The sequence below is a fragment of the Acomys russatus genome, chromosome 8, assembly GCF_903995435.1.
Source record: "Acomys russatus chromosome 8, mAcoRus1.1, whole genome shotgun sequence".
NCBI lineage: Eukaryota > Metazoa > Chordata > Mammalia > Rodentia > Muridae > Acomys > Acomys russatus.
In genome coordinates, this window is record NC_067144.1 from 69,449,489 (window position 1) to 69,463,950 (window position 14,462).

Sequence of the window (14,462 nt, forward strand, 5' to 3'; positions counted from 1 at the left end):
TCTTCAGGGAGCTGGTCTCACTTCCAGGCACCTGGGATGCACCAGAGGCAAGCTGAGGGAAGAAGCAACAGAAAGTGTCCTTTCTTAGTTTGATTTAAATTAGCATACAAAGGAATGGCATTTGCCTGTAGTTTTGCCTGACCCTCTCCCACTTCTTCCCCCTCTCCTGTCCCATCCCCCCCCAACCTCTCCACTCTCAGTGATCCCTCTCATGTCACCTAAATTCTATTACTCACTTTCCTTCACTTCCTTAAAATCTTTTTTCCCCCTCTCTCCTAAGGCCCCTTTCTAGTTTCATACCCTACACCCACACCCTCATATGTACACACACATAAAAATTAACAGCTAGGATTCTCCCATGTGGCAGCTTTTGTCCTTCTAGCAGGCTTTGCTTGAACACTTGCTGAAAAGAGATGGTAGTAATAGCATGTGGCAGATGTTAGGAATAATAGTTTTTATAGTTTCCTGTCTGCCACCCCAACTCAGCTGTTCTATTTTTTTTTTTTTCCATCTTGCTCTCTGTTTGATTCTAAGACACAAGTAGTCTAGTACTGGAACTGGGGACACCGGGCCAGGTGGAAACTGCGGCTCTATTGCTTGCTGGGGAGACCCTCTCAGCAGACAGCAGGCTTTTCCCCAGCAATCTCTCAGAGACAGCAGCAATATGACGGTATTGCCCCTTAGTACTGTATTTGCAAACATGCTCACACCCAGACTTGTACATCGGTGAGCACACACACATCCACACACTCACAGCAAGGTCAAGAGACTCTCTCCAACACTTATCACACACACATTACTATGGCTTTATACCCTCTTCTTCATACATGCTTACTCACACATGTACATGCTGTCTCATACTCCCTTGGACGTACATACATACATGCACACACACACTGTGTTACACACTCACAGATACACAAACACGTCTAAACATTGAAGAGCAGCTGAATATCCTTTTGTGAGCCCTCTCCCCTCCCCCACCATACCCCAACAACCCTTAACCAGGCCAAAGACCCGCACGTCACTTCAAGGTCTCTGTGTTCTTCATGGGCCTCCTGCAGCTGACTCTGAAAAAAATGTACCTGTGCCCTTGGTTTCCACTAGATTTATCTTCTTTTTCTCTTCCCCCACTTCACCTGATGAAAGCAAATACTCCTCTGATAAGCAGCCATTCAGGTTGGTTGTCTGCAACTGGAGTATGAGATGGTGAGAGTGTGGTTACTATGGAGACACAGAGAACATGGCTGTGTCCCCAACCCCGCTCCAGCCTGGCTAACCTTTTGTAATCCTGATCACATAAAGGTCCCATCTCCAAACACCATAGTTAGATTAAGTTTCCGCCATCTTAATACTTCCCGATGGGGATCATACTCCAGCACAGGGCGATGTTTACACTGGGAGGTGTGGGGTGGGTGAAGCCCCACTTCGGCTGCCTCAGGGAGAAAGGGTGGTCAGCAGGTAAGGCGTGGAGTGCCTGTGTGGCCTGGTCCTTGGCAGTCAGAGTCAGGGTTTTGAAGGTTTTTCTCTGCGCCTTTCTGTCTCTTTTCTCTGCAGCCCTCCCTCAGGCGGAGAGTCCTGGTTCCCCAGTCCTCCCACCTGTAGAGAGTCTTCTGCTTCCCTGGTCACTGTATCGCCCACAGCTGCACCCAGCGCTGTGATATGAGCACATCTGTGTGTCTCTTCTTTGTGTTCTGAGCCATCCACGTGGCAGGAGCACTGACACCAGAGCAATTGGCAGGTGCTACACTACAGGCCAGTGCTGGTCTTCTGGATGAGTGTTGGAGTTAGTCTACCAGCAGGCTATACTAGAACCTCCTTTTGCTAAATGTGCCACACATTCCCCCTTTCTCTTCTTTTTACTCCTTCAGGAAATTTGGCCGCAGGGCAGCCTTGTATCTAAGCAGTTCTGGGTAGGTGATAGGCAACCTTCTGTGATAGATTGCTGTGTGATCTTGGACAGCAAAGGGACACTTAAGAAGCTCCATTGCTTGCTGTGCAGTGAGAAAAAATGTCTCTTCCATGCAGCTTGCTGTAAAGACAACACGTTTGTAAAATGCCTAGCACAGGCCTATGGTGGAGTTGCTCAGAGTCACAGCTGGCTAGTATCCCAATAAATAGACTCATGTAGTTCTCGCCAATGAGGTGCATGACTGGCAAGCAGTGAGGCACTCAGGGCAGAGGTGGGGGTGCTATTGCAGTGTCCAAATGTTGGTGATGGCACGGTACATTGTCAGTACAGAGTCTGAGGACATAAGCCAAGCAACCAAATGTCCACCTGAATTTTAACATCACCTTGCAGTGGCAGTCATGAGTAAGGCCAATAGCAAGCTACTCTTGTCACGGTGGATTGCCCAGCAAATTTTAGATTTTTGTGTTTCCCTGAGCACATGCAATATTATCCTTTCTTGTAGCACTTAGCAGAGGCTTCCAGTCACGGCTTGGAGTTGGCCCTTTAAAAACATCATTGGAGTGAGTGGGGAGGGAGCATGCCAAGGCCTGTGTGTGGAGGGCAGAGGACAATTTGCAGGAGGCCCAACATCCAGCTGGCCCCCAGTTGGTCATGTGATCACAAGGAGAAGCTCTGATGTGTTCGTAGCTTGAGTGTGTTGATGTATTGCGACCTAACTTTCTAAAGGAAAAGAGTGACATCTGTATTTTCAAACTGATGGCTTCTCAACTCACTGTGGGATTGTTTGGACACACTCCTCTACAGGGCAAGGCTTCTCTCTGTGTGTATACTGTTTAGGAGAAAGGGGGTGCCCAGCGTGGCTTTCTACTTGGCTCTGAGCAGAGTCCTACCTCTGCCTTCCCAGACGTCTGCTGTTCTTCTCTGCAGGTATATTAGTTACTCACCCTTGGGAGGCTGTCTGGGATCTCAGAGCTGAGACACTTGCTCTATCCCAGATATCAGATCTGAGGCAAGGGAGAGCTCCCTGCCAGCTCCAACCAAACTCTGTTCCTCTTAGAAAGCAGCGGTCATGCTAGGAGTCCCCTGCTCATTTAGAACCCAACATGTGCTCCTAGGTGACAGTTAGCAGAGCTGCAAGGAGTCAAGTGAGTCAGCAGAACAAAGCAGGAAACAGTGTGGCACACACCAGCCCTCTCTGCGAATTGGGGGGGAGGGGGTCTCTGGGGGCCTCACACATGGTGTCCTGGTGCCTTAAGTGGGTTTTGGGTTTTGCGGCCATTGAGTGATGGGGAGAGAAGTAGGTAAGGAGGGAGGGAGAGAAGGAGGGAGGGAGAGAGAGAGAGAGAGAGAGAGAGAGAGAGAGAGAGAGAGAGAGAGAGAGAGAGAACTGGTTCTGTTTTTAAAGGTTTCTAAAGCTGATATGGTAACACAGGTCTGCCATCTCAGTATTTGGGCTGCGGAGGCACAGTTCAAGGCTAGCCTGGCCTATATAGTAATTATCTCAAAACAAAACAAAACAAAACAAAAACTAATAAAAAAGCTCATGTTGAAGTTTGGTTGTCCCAGACTCTCCCAGCTCTGTTTTGGAGATGGCTGACCTGGTAGGTGTTTGGAACACACAGGTCTTCTCCTGATTACAAAAGTTCTCTGGTGTGGCTGCCACAGTTTGCTTTATGCATCAAATGCCAGTTGTCACCCTGGGCCTTTGACGTCAGGAAAAATGTCAGGGTCGGTGAGACTGAGCGTCTACCCAGACAGCAGAGAAAAACTGTGCACATGCCACAGTGTCCGCAGTCAGCTTGCCGAAAAGACACCAGCACCCCAAAGTCACACAGCCAGTGACCTTTTCTTTAGAAAGAGACAGAGTTTTCCTTGGACCTAAGTGTAAAGTCTTATGCGGAGACTCCAGTGAGCCAGTCAAGGATCTCTTAGATATGTGCTAGGACACCAGGGTCCTTTGCCGGCCTCACTGGACTCCCTGTGTGTCACATGATTAGAGAAGGTAGGAACCTTGTGAGCATTGGCACCCTGGCTTTGACATGCCTCACTCTCACGGGCATGCTCAGCCTTTTAAGACCACAGCATAACGTTTTCTTCTGCAAAGGAGTTGTGGCTCAGTGTTGCCCGTGTTCACTACTAACTATATGTGGCCCATAGGTATCAGGTTGAGCACCTGCCTGGAGTGTTCCCATTGTTTAAAAACATATGTCTGAGGCTGGAGAGATGGTTCAGAGGTTAAGAACACTGTCTGCTCTTCCAAAGGTCCTGAGTTCAATTCCCAGAACCACATGGTGGCTCACAACCATCTATAATGAGATCTCTTCTGATGTGCAGGTGTATATGGAGGCAGAACACTGTATACATAATAAATAAATATTTAAAAATAAATAAAAAATATGTAATCACCTGCCCTTATCCAGAGAGGGAGTGCTCCAAGAGGGCCTGTGGATGCCTGAAGCCACAGATATGATCAAACCCTATATCCAGTGTGATTTTTATATAGATACACACCCATGACAAAGCTTAATTTGTAAATTAGGCACAGTGGGAGATCTGTAACCATTAGTAATAAAAGTTACAATCATGGTTATAGTAAAATTGCCACCGTTAATATTCTGTTACTTTGGGGGCTGATAGGAAGTAAAAATCAGGGTTATTTGAATATAAATATTTCAATACTTCGACAATAGATATGATAACTAAGACAATAAACCAATTGGGCTAATGTGAGTGTGCATCATGCATGTGGGCGGGTAGCATACACAGGGTGGATATGATGGGCAACGAAGATTCCGATCTTGTGGATACAGAACCTGGCAGAAGAGTACAACACGGCACTGGGGACAGGGACCTCTTAAAAGTTAGGAATTGTTTACTTCTAGGATTTTTTTATTTACTGTTTTCAAGCTATCATTTGTTGTGGGTTACCTAAAATCAGAGACGTGACCTGAAGCAGGTGGGGGGGGGAGGGTTGACTACATTAAAAACCAGCCTCAGGGCTCACCACTAGCGCTGCCTGGCATCATGAGAGCTGAGGTGTCTTCCTGCCTGTGACCCTCAGCTGGTGTGTCTGCTTCTTTTGGGCGTTTTCTGGAGAATCACAGGAACTTCCCAGGCATGGGAAGGTGGGGTTCCTTACTGGAGGTTGTTTTCTTTCACGTTTTAACTTTGGAGCTTAAGCGTTGTTGGTTCTGTCAAAGGTCAGCCAGCTGGGCTAGTTCTGCATTGCATCTGCATTTCTGGAAGGTGTATGGTGAGAGGTTTCAAACCGTTTGGATTCCAACCCACAGCAAGAAAAACACTGTACTTAGTGGCCCAGCACAATGCACACTCACATTAGTACAACTGAAAGACGATCTTTTGGAATTACAGCACCACTTATCCTTAGGGATGCCCTCAGTGCTTTTGATGACCTCTACTCACTTTTTTTCTTTTCTTTTTTTTTTTTTTTTTTTTGTCTTTTCTCTTTTTCCTTTTCCTTTTCTTGTTTCCTGGAAAGAGGAAAGAGGCAGGGCTCACTCTGTACCTTAGACTGGCCTTAAACCCCCAACCTTCTTGCCCACGCTGCTTTGCTGGTGACAACCCACTAACTTGATTTCAAGACTCATGGATGGGTCTCAGTCACATTTGGGAGACTGAGCCTTGCGGTGTGTGGGAGGAATCAGGCAGGGTGGAAGATAAATGTGCACTTAGGGGCCATGAAAGGCAAGATCTTTCCTGGGGAAGCTGGTTCCCTCCAGACAAGCCCAGGCATCTTGTCATTAACCCTTGCTGCATGTGCTTTAGCAAAAGGCTGCCTTGAGTGAGGCTCATTAAGGCATCTAAAGTGCTTGGAACAGGGCCGAGTGCGGGGAAGCCCTCAATATCAATTATCATTAATTTTAAAGGAACTTGAGGTATAATTTATACAGCATGAAATCCACTCATTTTAAATGAGCAGTTCAACAGCCTTTAGTAAGTTCACTGAGGCATGCTCTCTTGACCATAGAACAACCCTGTCTTCCTCCCACATTTCCTATGTCGCCTCCTTGAGAAGGAAAATGGAAAAGAAAATCACTATTATAGACTTTTATTTGCATCAGCAAGGTGGCTCTGTGGGTAAAGGCACGTGCTGTCACCTGGTGACTGGGGCCTACGTGGTGGGAGGAGAGATCCCACAGCCTCAGCTGTCCCTGCATTGTGACACTCGATCACACATACACACACTAAAATAAAGTTTAACTTTCTTGTTAAATGGATGGCTTTATTTTCTTTTTAAACACTTTTTTTTAAACCTTTGCAGTTTATAACAATGTCTACTCTGTATGATATTATAAAGATAGGTTTTATTATGCTAGCACAGAGATCGTCCTGCCTCAGCCTCCTGAATGTTGAAATTACAAGAATGAGAGCTCTCTCTCTCTCTCTCTCTCTCTCCCTCTCTCTCCCCCTCTTCCCCTCTGCCTCCCTCTCCCCTCCTCTCTTCTCTTCCTTTCCCTCTCCCTCTTTCTCTCCCTCCCTCTCTTCTTTTTTAAAACATGGTCTCATATATCCCCAAATGGCCTCAGGCTTGTCACACAGCCAGGGATGAGAGGATTATCTTGAGCCCCTCTGTCTTCCTGCCTGTACCTCCTCAGTGCTTAGATGACAGGCTTGAGCCACCAGGTCCAGCTTGCATGGTGATGGGGCCAGCAGACACTCTACCAGCTGAGCTCCACCAGCCCCAGCCGTACCCTACACTCTTTGTGAACAAAATACAGCCGATTCCACAGACAGGGAGGTGCTTGTGCAGTTGGGGGGTGAGGACTTGGCACGTGAGACCCCAGCCAGCTTTCATCAGGGGCTTCCTCCTATTAATGTGGAGCAGGAGAAACTATCCATGCGCCTGCCCTCCCCAGGCTCTGAGTGACCCAGTCCCCTGCCATAAGCCTTTCTCCCATTTGCACATTAGTGTGGCTCCTCGGGTGTTTGCTCTGTCCTCTGGTTGCTCCTCACCTGCTTCCGGCAAGGGGCCTCCCTCCCCACCCCTCGGGGTCTGAGACATGCAGGTAGGCAGGGCCTTCATGCTGTGTCCTGTGCCTGACTCAGTGCATCTCCCAAGGGCTGAGCAGCCAGGACTTAGATGGCCCCAGGCATTCCCTTTCAGCTAGGCCAATCTGTCACTGGTTTCCGCTTCTTCTCCAGATGAACTGAAAAACAAGACTGTGTGTGAAGACCAGGAGCTGAAATTGCACTGCCACGAGTCCAAGTTTCTCAATATCTACTCTGCCACCTATGGCCGGAGGACCCAGCAAAGAGACATCTGTTCCTCGGAAGCTGAGCTGCTGCCCCCCTTTGGTGGGTGATTTTACTTGGTTATACATAGGCTGTTGTCTGCGTGAGCCATGCATGCGACTGCAGAGAAGTGTGGCTTGTATCTGCCTGAGAGGGAAATCAAGGATAAGAGGGTCCTTCTTGCAGTAGTGGGCTCTCTGCCCCCACAGTCCTGAGTCTGTTTGCGGTTCAGTCACTCTACATAGAGTGAACAGTGTGCACCTGCCCTGTCCAGGGGATACCAGGATGGGTTCACCCAAGCACAAACTGGAAATGCTTGGGAGAGTGAGGTTCTATATTGAACAGGTGCAGGAGTATTTCCTTTGTTACCAGGAGTGTCCACCTTACTGCCCGCCAGTCATGTATATCCTAAGATAGTTGTGAAAAGGGCCCAAAACTTGTAGATGTCAACGCCATGTCATGATATCAAAGATTGTTTATAATGCCTTCTATAACATTACACCTATACTATATGATATAAAATATATTATACTGTATTGTTGCTAGGTGCATATGTCTTGAAGGCCTTGTGATCTTTGGATGAAGTTTGAATGCCTTCCAAGATTCATGTGCCAAAATTTAATGCCTGATGGGAATTGTTACATATTAAAATGATGGAAACTCAATGTTACACAGACATTTGGAGGTGCGGACTTTGGAGGTGATTAGAGGCAGATAAGACTATCAGTGTGGGGACCCCAGGATCGAAACCTTTAGAAGAGGAGGTGAGACCAGAGGAGACATGTCTCTTGTTATGTGGTACCCTGGCCTAGAAACTGCCAGCAAGAAGGTCATCATCAGATACCGGCTCTTGATTTTGGACAAGAGCCGTAGGCCAAAGTAAATCCTTTTTCTTTATAGTGTTACTCAGCTCAGGTATTTTGTTACATTTAAAACAAAACCCAGAAAATGTGCGCTGGGAGTATATAGGGTTATTACGCTATATCCGGGAATGTGGAGTTAGGGGAGAGTATATATTGCTATAAGGCAAATGTTATTGGCCAGTTCTGAGGAAGGTTCAGAAGAGACTAGTGAATTAGCCCTAGATGGAGACAGGGAGCCTCCTAGAAAACAAGGAGGAGGTTACACATACACGAAGCAGCGAAGAACCCGGCTGTGTGGTGTGCACACCCTAAAACCTTGTGGGGCATCACATGTAAAGATGGCGGGCTTGTTTATTGGGTAAATGAGATTTCAAATCAACAAAGATTCTTGCTGCTGCCTGGTATCATTGGCTGCTTTTAGTCAGACTTAGAGTAAAACTCAGGGCCCAAGGGAAAGATTTGGAAAACTCTCAGTCTGGCCAAGGAGTTAGCAAAGAACAAGCACGTGAGGGAGAGGCTGGAGAGCTAGTTGCTAGAGAGATGTGGACAGACTCCAGCCAGTTTGCAGGGAGCGGAACAACTGGAGAAAGGCCTGGAGTCAAACAGGCCTAGGTGTAGCTCCTGTGGTATCCCAGCCCTTGGCATCCCCGCCATGCTGGGTGTTCGGGTGTGCTGTTGTGGTGGTGGCATGGTGATGACATGGTGGCAGTGTGGTGGTGGCGTGGTGGTGGCATGGTGGCAGTGTGGTGGCATGGTGCTTCCCCCCGCGGTTTCAAGGGGAAGCCTGGCAGAAGTTAACCATGGTTTGGAGGCCCTGTGGAAAGCCCCCTGAATGAGACAAGCTATAGTGCAGAGATATGAGTGGATGCTGGGGTTTGGTGGGCACCTGCTGGGGTTCCCAGGTTCCTGGGTCTGGAGCAAGGAATTGGATGTGGACAGTAGCAAGCAAAGTGAAAGAATTTATTAAAGAAAAAATGGAAGCCAGAAGAAGTGTCAATTGTACAAGTCATGCGACCTTTTACACCCCGTGATTGAAGAGCTCTCAATGAACAGTGAATAGTGCAGGCTTTCTCACACCCTGTCTGTTAGGGGTAGCTTATTAAAAAAAAAAAAAGTCACAGTTCATCTCAGACTTCCTGGGGTGACTGTAGCCAATTCCTGTGGGCCTCTTCCAGTCTTAGCCAATCCCAGTGGGCCTCCTCCAGTCTTAGCCAATCCCAGTGAGGCTCTTCCAGTCTTAGCCAATCCCAGTGGGCCTCCTCCAGTCTTAGCCAATCCCAATGGGCCTCCTCCAGTCTTAGCCAATCCCAGTGGGCCTCCTCCAGTCTTAGCCAATCCCAGTGGGCCTCCTCCAGTCTTAGCCAATCCCAGTGGGCCTCCTTCAGTCTTAGCCAATCCCAGTGGGCCTCCTTCAGTCTTAGCCAATCCCAGTGGGCCTCCTTCAGTCTTAGCCAATCCCAGTGGGCCTCCTTCAGTCTTAGCCAATCCCAGTGGGCCTCCTTCAGTCTTTACCCCACAGGGTTTTCTCGTTGCGAGTTTTGCTTCTTCCATGTACTCTTTTTATATCTCATTGTCAGCTCTATTCTTGTCCTTCTTCCTCAGAGCCAGGGATGTGTCAGTCTGAGAACGGTATAGTGGTGGGCACCATGCTGCCCTCTCTGAGGAAGGCTGCAGGGGAGCAGCCCTGTGGCCAGGAAAGCCATTGCAAGGCCTGGAACCCTCCCTTCAGTGTGTGGGAGAGGCTGGACTTGGCACCCTGGGCTTTAGGGTCCGCTCTGCGGGATTTCAGTCTTGCTGCGGGCTGTATAGTCTTTCCTACCTTCCCTCTCCTTCCTTCGGAACAGGAATGCTATCCCTGCGCTACCCTCGGACCTTGGAAATGGAGCTTTTTCTTATTTTACAAGTTACATCTGCCAAGAGTCAGCTCGCGGCTTGGATAAGACTGGGCCTTTAAATGACCGTTATACTGAGCTGAGGCTGCAGGACTCTTGTGACCAACAAGAGAGTATTTTTGCATTGTGAGGTGCACATGACCATGTGGAGTCAGGAGAAGGTGCTGTGGTTTACATATGATTTCCGTGCGGCCCTGAGGGCTCGTGTGCTGAAATGTACTCCCCCTACTGGAAAATACCAAGTAGGAAGAAGCTGAGTGCCCTATGATATTCAGAAGTGGGACCTTTGGCCAGTGGTTAGGGTTAGAGTCGTCTGAATAGAGAGCAGGTGACTCGGTGCTAGTGGCTGTGGAAGAGGAAGGCGCGATCAGAAGAGGCGCACACTTGTGTGTGAAGCCATGTGAAGCCCTGGGCTTCCTCCAGACTCTGCCATTAAGAAGGCTATAGTTAGGTGTGGATGCTCGACCTTGCACCAGGGCTGCGAGTCAAAGTAAGCGTCTTCTCTTTAAGGTTGCACAGCCTCAAGTATTTCATTACAGTAACTAAAAATTGTAGCAAGAATCCCATATGCAGTGTCCCAAGGAACACCGCCTCTCTCTTCTCTCTCTTATGTGGATTTCATCAGTTGGTTCCCTCCTTCCTACTATGTGGGCCCCAGTGACTAAGCTCAACTTGTCAGGCCTTACAGCAAGTGCCTTTACTTGCTGAGCCATCTTGCTGGACCATAGGCTTTTCTCCTAAGCATGATAGACATATTTGGGTAGGCCCTGGCAGGCCCCAAAGGAGCCAGCGTTCCTCTGCTCTTACTAGCTGGAGAGCCAGTCTTCTGTCGTCACGTGTGTAGTTCCCAGATGGGTCCACAGGCACCCGTGAGGGTCGGTCCGGATTGTCTGTTAATGGCTCTACCCTGCTCGGTTCCCAAGGAGTGGCCTGTAAGTGACTGATTCAGCCGCACTCCCAAATCACTTTGAACATGCTGAGATGGGACATGTGGCAGTTTCTTTCTTCAATGTCACCATGCCTCCAGCATTAGGAGATGGGACCCCGTGGCCTGGGCTATCGTAAGAGTAAGCCTTCTGCTTGCTGTCTTCACCAGGATGCCCAGAGGCATCTCTTTCAAAGTGTTTCAGTCACTCTCTTAACTTCCCTGTAGGGTGTCAGAGGTCATGGGCATTCTGTGACAGGACATGGGACCCTCAGGATCTGGCCTTAATGGAAAATAAGATCTTTTGTGTGTGTGTGTGTGTGTGTGTGTGTGTGTGTGTGTGTGTGTGTGTGTGTGTTTTTAACTTTCAGCCTTTTCACTATTCAAGAGAGGATTCATTCGCAGGATGCCATGCACTCTGTCTTTTTATACATTCTCCTGTACTTCTTCCCCTACACCATTTTGTTTTAAAACACTTTCTACATTTACACATTTATTGTTTAATTTTACATGTGTAGAGGTCAGAGAGCAGCTTATGGGAGCCCACCCCCTTCTTCTACATGTGGGTCCCAGGGGTCAAATCAGGTCATCAGGCTTGCTAGCAGGTGCCTTTACTCACACAGCTACCAGCCAGCGAAGGGCACCCCATTTAAGGCACCCCATTTCTCAGGTGTGCTGCGTCTAATGTGTGCATTTTAGGGATCCACCACAAGCTACTGTTCCCAGCTGCTCTTCTGAGCACACAGACGTTCACCCCTCAGGTTAGAGCCATGGGTGCTAAGACACAAGCCTTTGGGTTGGGGAGATGGGTGGTGAGTAAACTGCTTGCTCTGTAGGTATGAGGACCTGAGGTCTGGTCCCTAGCGATCACATAAAACAAAACTCGGGTCGGGGATCTCCTCCTGAAATTGCAGTACTGGCAGAGAGACAGGAGGGTACCTAGACTTTTGGGCCCAGCCAAGTCATAAGCTAATTGATAAGATTTAGGTGCTGGTGGCACCTGGGAAGGACTCCCTAGCCTCTCTGTTGTATAAATAAACACCACCCCAACTGACAAAACACACTTCCTGTCCTCCCAGGTGGCCCATCCACCTTCTCCTGACCCTACAGCTTCCCTCTGGTGACAGCACATTTCCAGTCAGGCCTCTTGGCTGCCCAGCATCTCTCATCTGGACCATGGGATTCCCTCCTTTCTCCACTGAGCAGCCTCTGGAAGTTAAGCAGACAACACCTCTGTGTAAACTCCTGCACTCTGCCCATCTAACGACTCAGAAGCCAGCTGTGGTCCTGTTTCTCCCTATCCCCTTCCTTCATCACCTCCACGGCAGTCTGTGTCCTTTCATACTCCCAGGTCTTTGCATAAATTGTTCTTTTGACTTGACTGTTCCGTCACCAGGCCTTTTGTGTGGCCAACTCTGTCTTCACATGGAACCCTCCATGGCATGAGTAGGTGGCTCATCCTCCCAGATGCTGAGGTCTGCAGGGACTGTGTCTGTGGGATTCTGAGCAACCAGGGTGGTGCCTGTCACAGGATGGATGGCCTGGGAACCTATGGTGGGTGAATGAACCAGAGCCCCTTGTAAGCATGGCATGGTGCCCACCCTTGGCTCTGGTTGCAGTCTGGGATGTGAGCTTGGTGTTATCGGAGCTTCTAAGCTCTCCCAAGATGCTGGAAATCCAGGTTTAAAAAAAAAAGTGTAATGTTCCAACTTTTAAAACACCGAAGAAGCCAAAGAAAACATGCCTGCAGACCACATCCGGGCCACAGGCTGCCTGCCTGTGTGTGTGTGTGTGTGTGTGTGTGTGTGTGTGTGTGTGTGTGTGTGTGTGTCTGTGTGTGTGTGTGTGTGTCTGTGTGTGTGTGATCTCCCTCTCTGTTCCCAGCCAGACATGGCTCAGGCTCATGGCTTTGAAGAAGGAGGAAGGCACATGTGGCCTTTACCCTAGACCTGGCATGAGCTCAGAGGGATGAGCCCACGAGAGCTGAGGGCTGGTTCTCATCAGTGGTCTCTGAAGGGGAGCCCTGTGGTTGGCGCCCCAGAGTATCTGGCTTTCGAGATTGGTTGTGTATTTTCCTATGCCTATGAGCTGAAGTCTGGCGGGGCCTCGTGCTGTAGATTTCGCACACCCTTCTGCAGGCTCCAGTGGAGATGAAGTGGTCTATCAGGCACGCCGTGGCCAGGGGCCATCCTGGCTTCCACAACAGCTCAGTATGGCTTTAGCATCTGAAGACGGGGAGGAGGCGATTTCTCAAACGCTCTAAGACATCCTCATTGTCTTTGGCACAAACACAGAGACAACATCAAACAGCAATAAATAATAAGAAGCTACAAGTTTGACCATCAAATGACAAGATATTTATTTTTTTTGATTCATGCTGGGAGGGCTTTGTTGTCTTGAGTTTCAGAATACACTTGTAGATGAGTGTGTGCTGGTAGCTTTTTTTTTTTTTTAATGGACTATTTCTTTGGAATAAATTCCCACATGTTTTATATCAAAAGAGGGCGGGGCTTCTTTAAATCATCAGAATGCTTCCTGACTTATACGTATAAACTCAAATCTGTATGTACAAGCACCCGTGTACCAATTGGCACATGTAAATAGCGAGGCACAACTTTGGGTTGCCCTACACCTGTGGCTGACTGGTATTTGATTTCCCTGAAGGTTTCCAACTTAAGACATAAAATAGTCCTGTGATATTGTTTTCAACTCTTCTCCTTCTTTGGCTTATGAGTGCCCGTGTGCGTGTAGGTCCCCACATTTTGTACTGGCACACATCGCCTCCAGCACTTCTCCCCCATCCCCCCTGCTGGAGTCTTGATTGATTGATTGATTGATTGATTGATGATTGCCTGAGTTCACTGGTTTTTTTTTTCAAGCTCTTAGCAGAGCAGAGAGTCACCCTTGGCTGCCTTTCCTCCTGTAAGTATCCCACACTCCAATATTTCTGAACTTGTAGCTTGGTGCCGCTACCTAGAGCTGGCTACTGGTTTCTTTAAATAACATTTCGTTTATTATTTGAAATCTCATACATGTATAAAGTGTATTTTTATCCTATCTACCCTATACTACCTCCATTCAACTCCCCTTGGACCTCCCAGCCTAGCTCCCTCCCAATTTAATGTCTCCTATGTAAAACACTGTTATCAGTGGCCCTTTAGTGATGAGCAGTTTTTTGGTTTTGGTTTTGGTTTTCAAGACAGGGTTTCTCTGTGTTAGCCTTGGCTGTCCTGGACTCACTTTGTAGACCAGGCTGGCCTCGAACTCACAGCGATCCGCCTGCCTCTGCCTCCCGAGTGCTGGGATTAAAGGCGTGCGCCACCATGCCCGGCTAGTGATGAGCACTTTTGATTCTGTCTGTGTTGAGTAGAATAGTTTCAAGAGGAACTAAGTGACTATGAGATGCCTCCTTCCATGGTGGCTTTTAGTGTGTGTGTGTGTGTGTGTGTGTGTGTGTGTGTGTGCACGCACACCGCTCTTGAAGTCACAGGGGTGATAGTACTGTGCGGTGATATACATCTCTAGGGCTGCTCAGTGCCTGACTCAATGGGACACACTTTCTTGCTTACACTAGGCACAAGGGGGTGAGAGTTCTCACACCTGCAACTGTGTTCTGG

General features: G+C 48.4%; 1 protein-coding gene across 2 annotated transcripts in view; it reads left to right on the forward strand.

Moving 5' to 3' along the window:
* Positions 1–14,462, forward strand: part of Eva1c (eva-1 homolog C) — a 69,768-nt gene that overhangs the window by 35,794 nt on the left and 19,512 nt on the right. For both annotated transcript variants that reach the window (XM_051150241.1, XM_051150240.1), the window contains one exon: positions 7,076–7,228. In XM_051150241.1, coding sequence (XP_051006198.1) covers positions 7,076–7,228 — 153 coding nt within the window. The remainder of the gene's footprint in view (positions 1–7,075; positions 7,229–14,462) is intronic.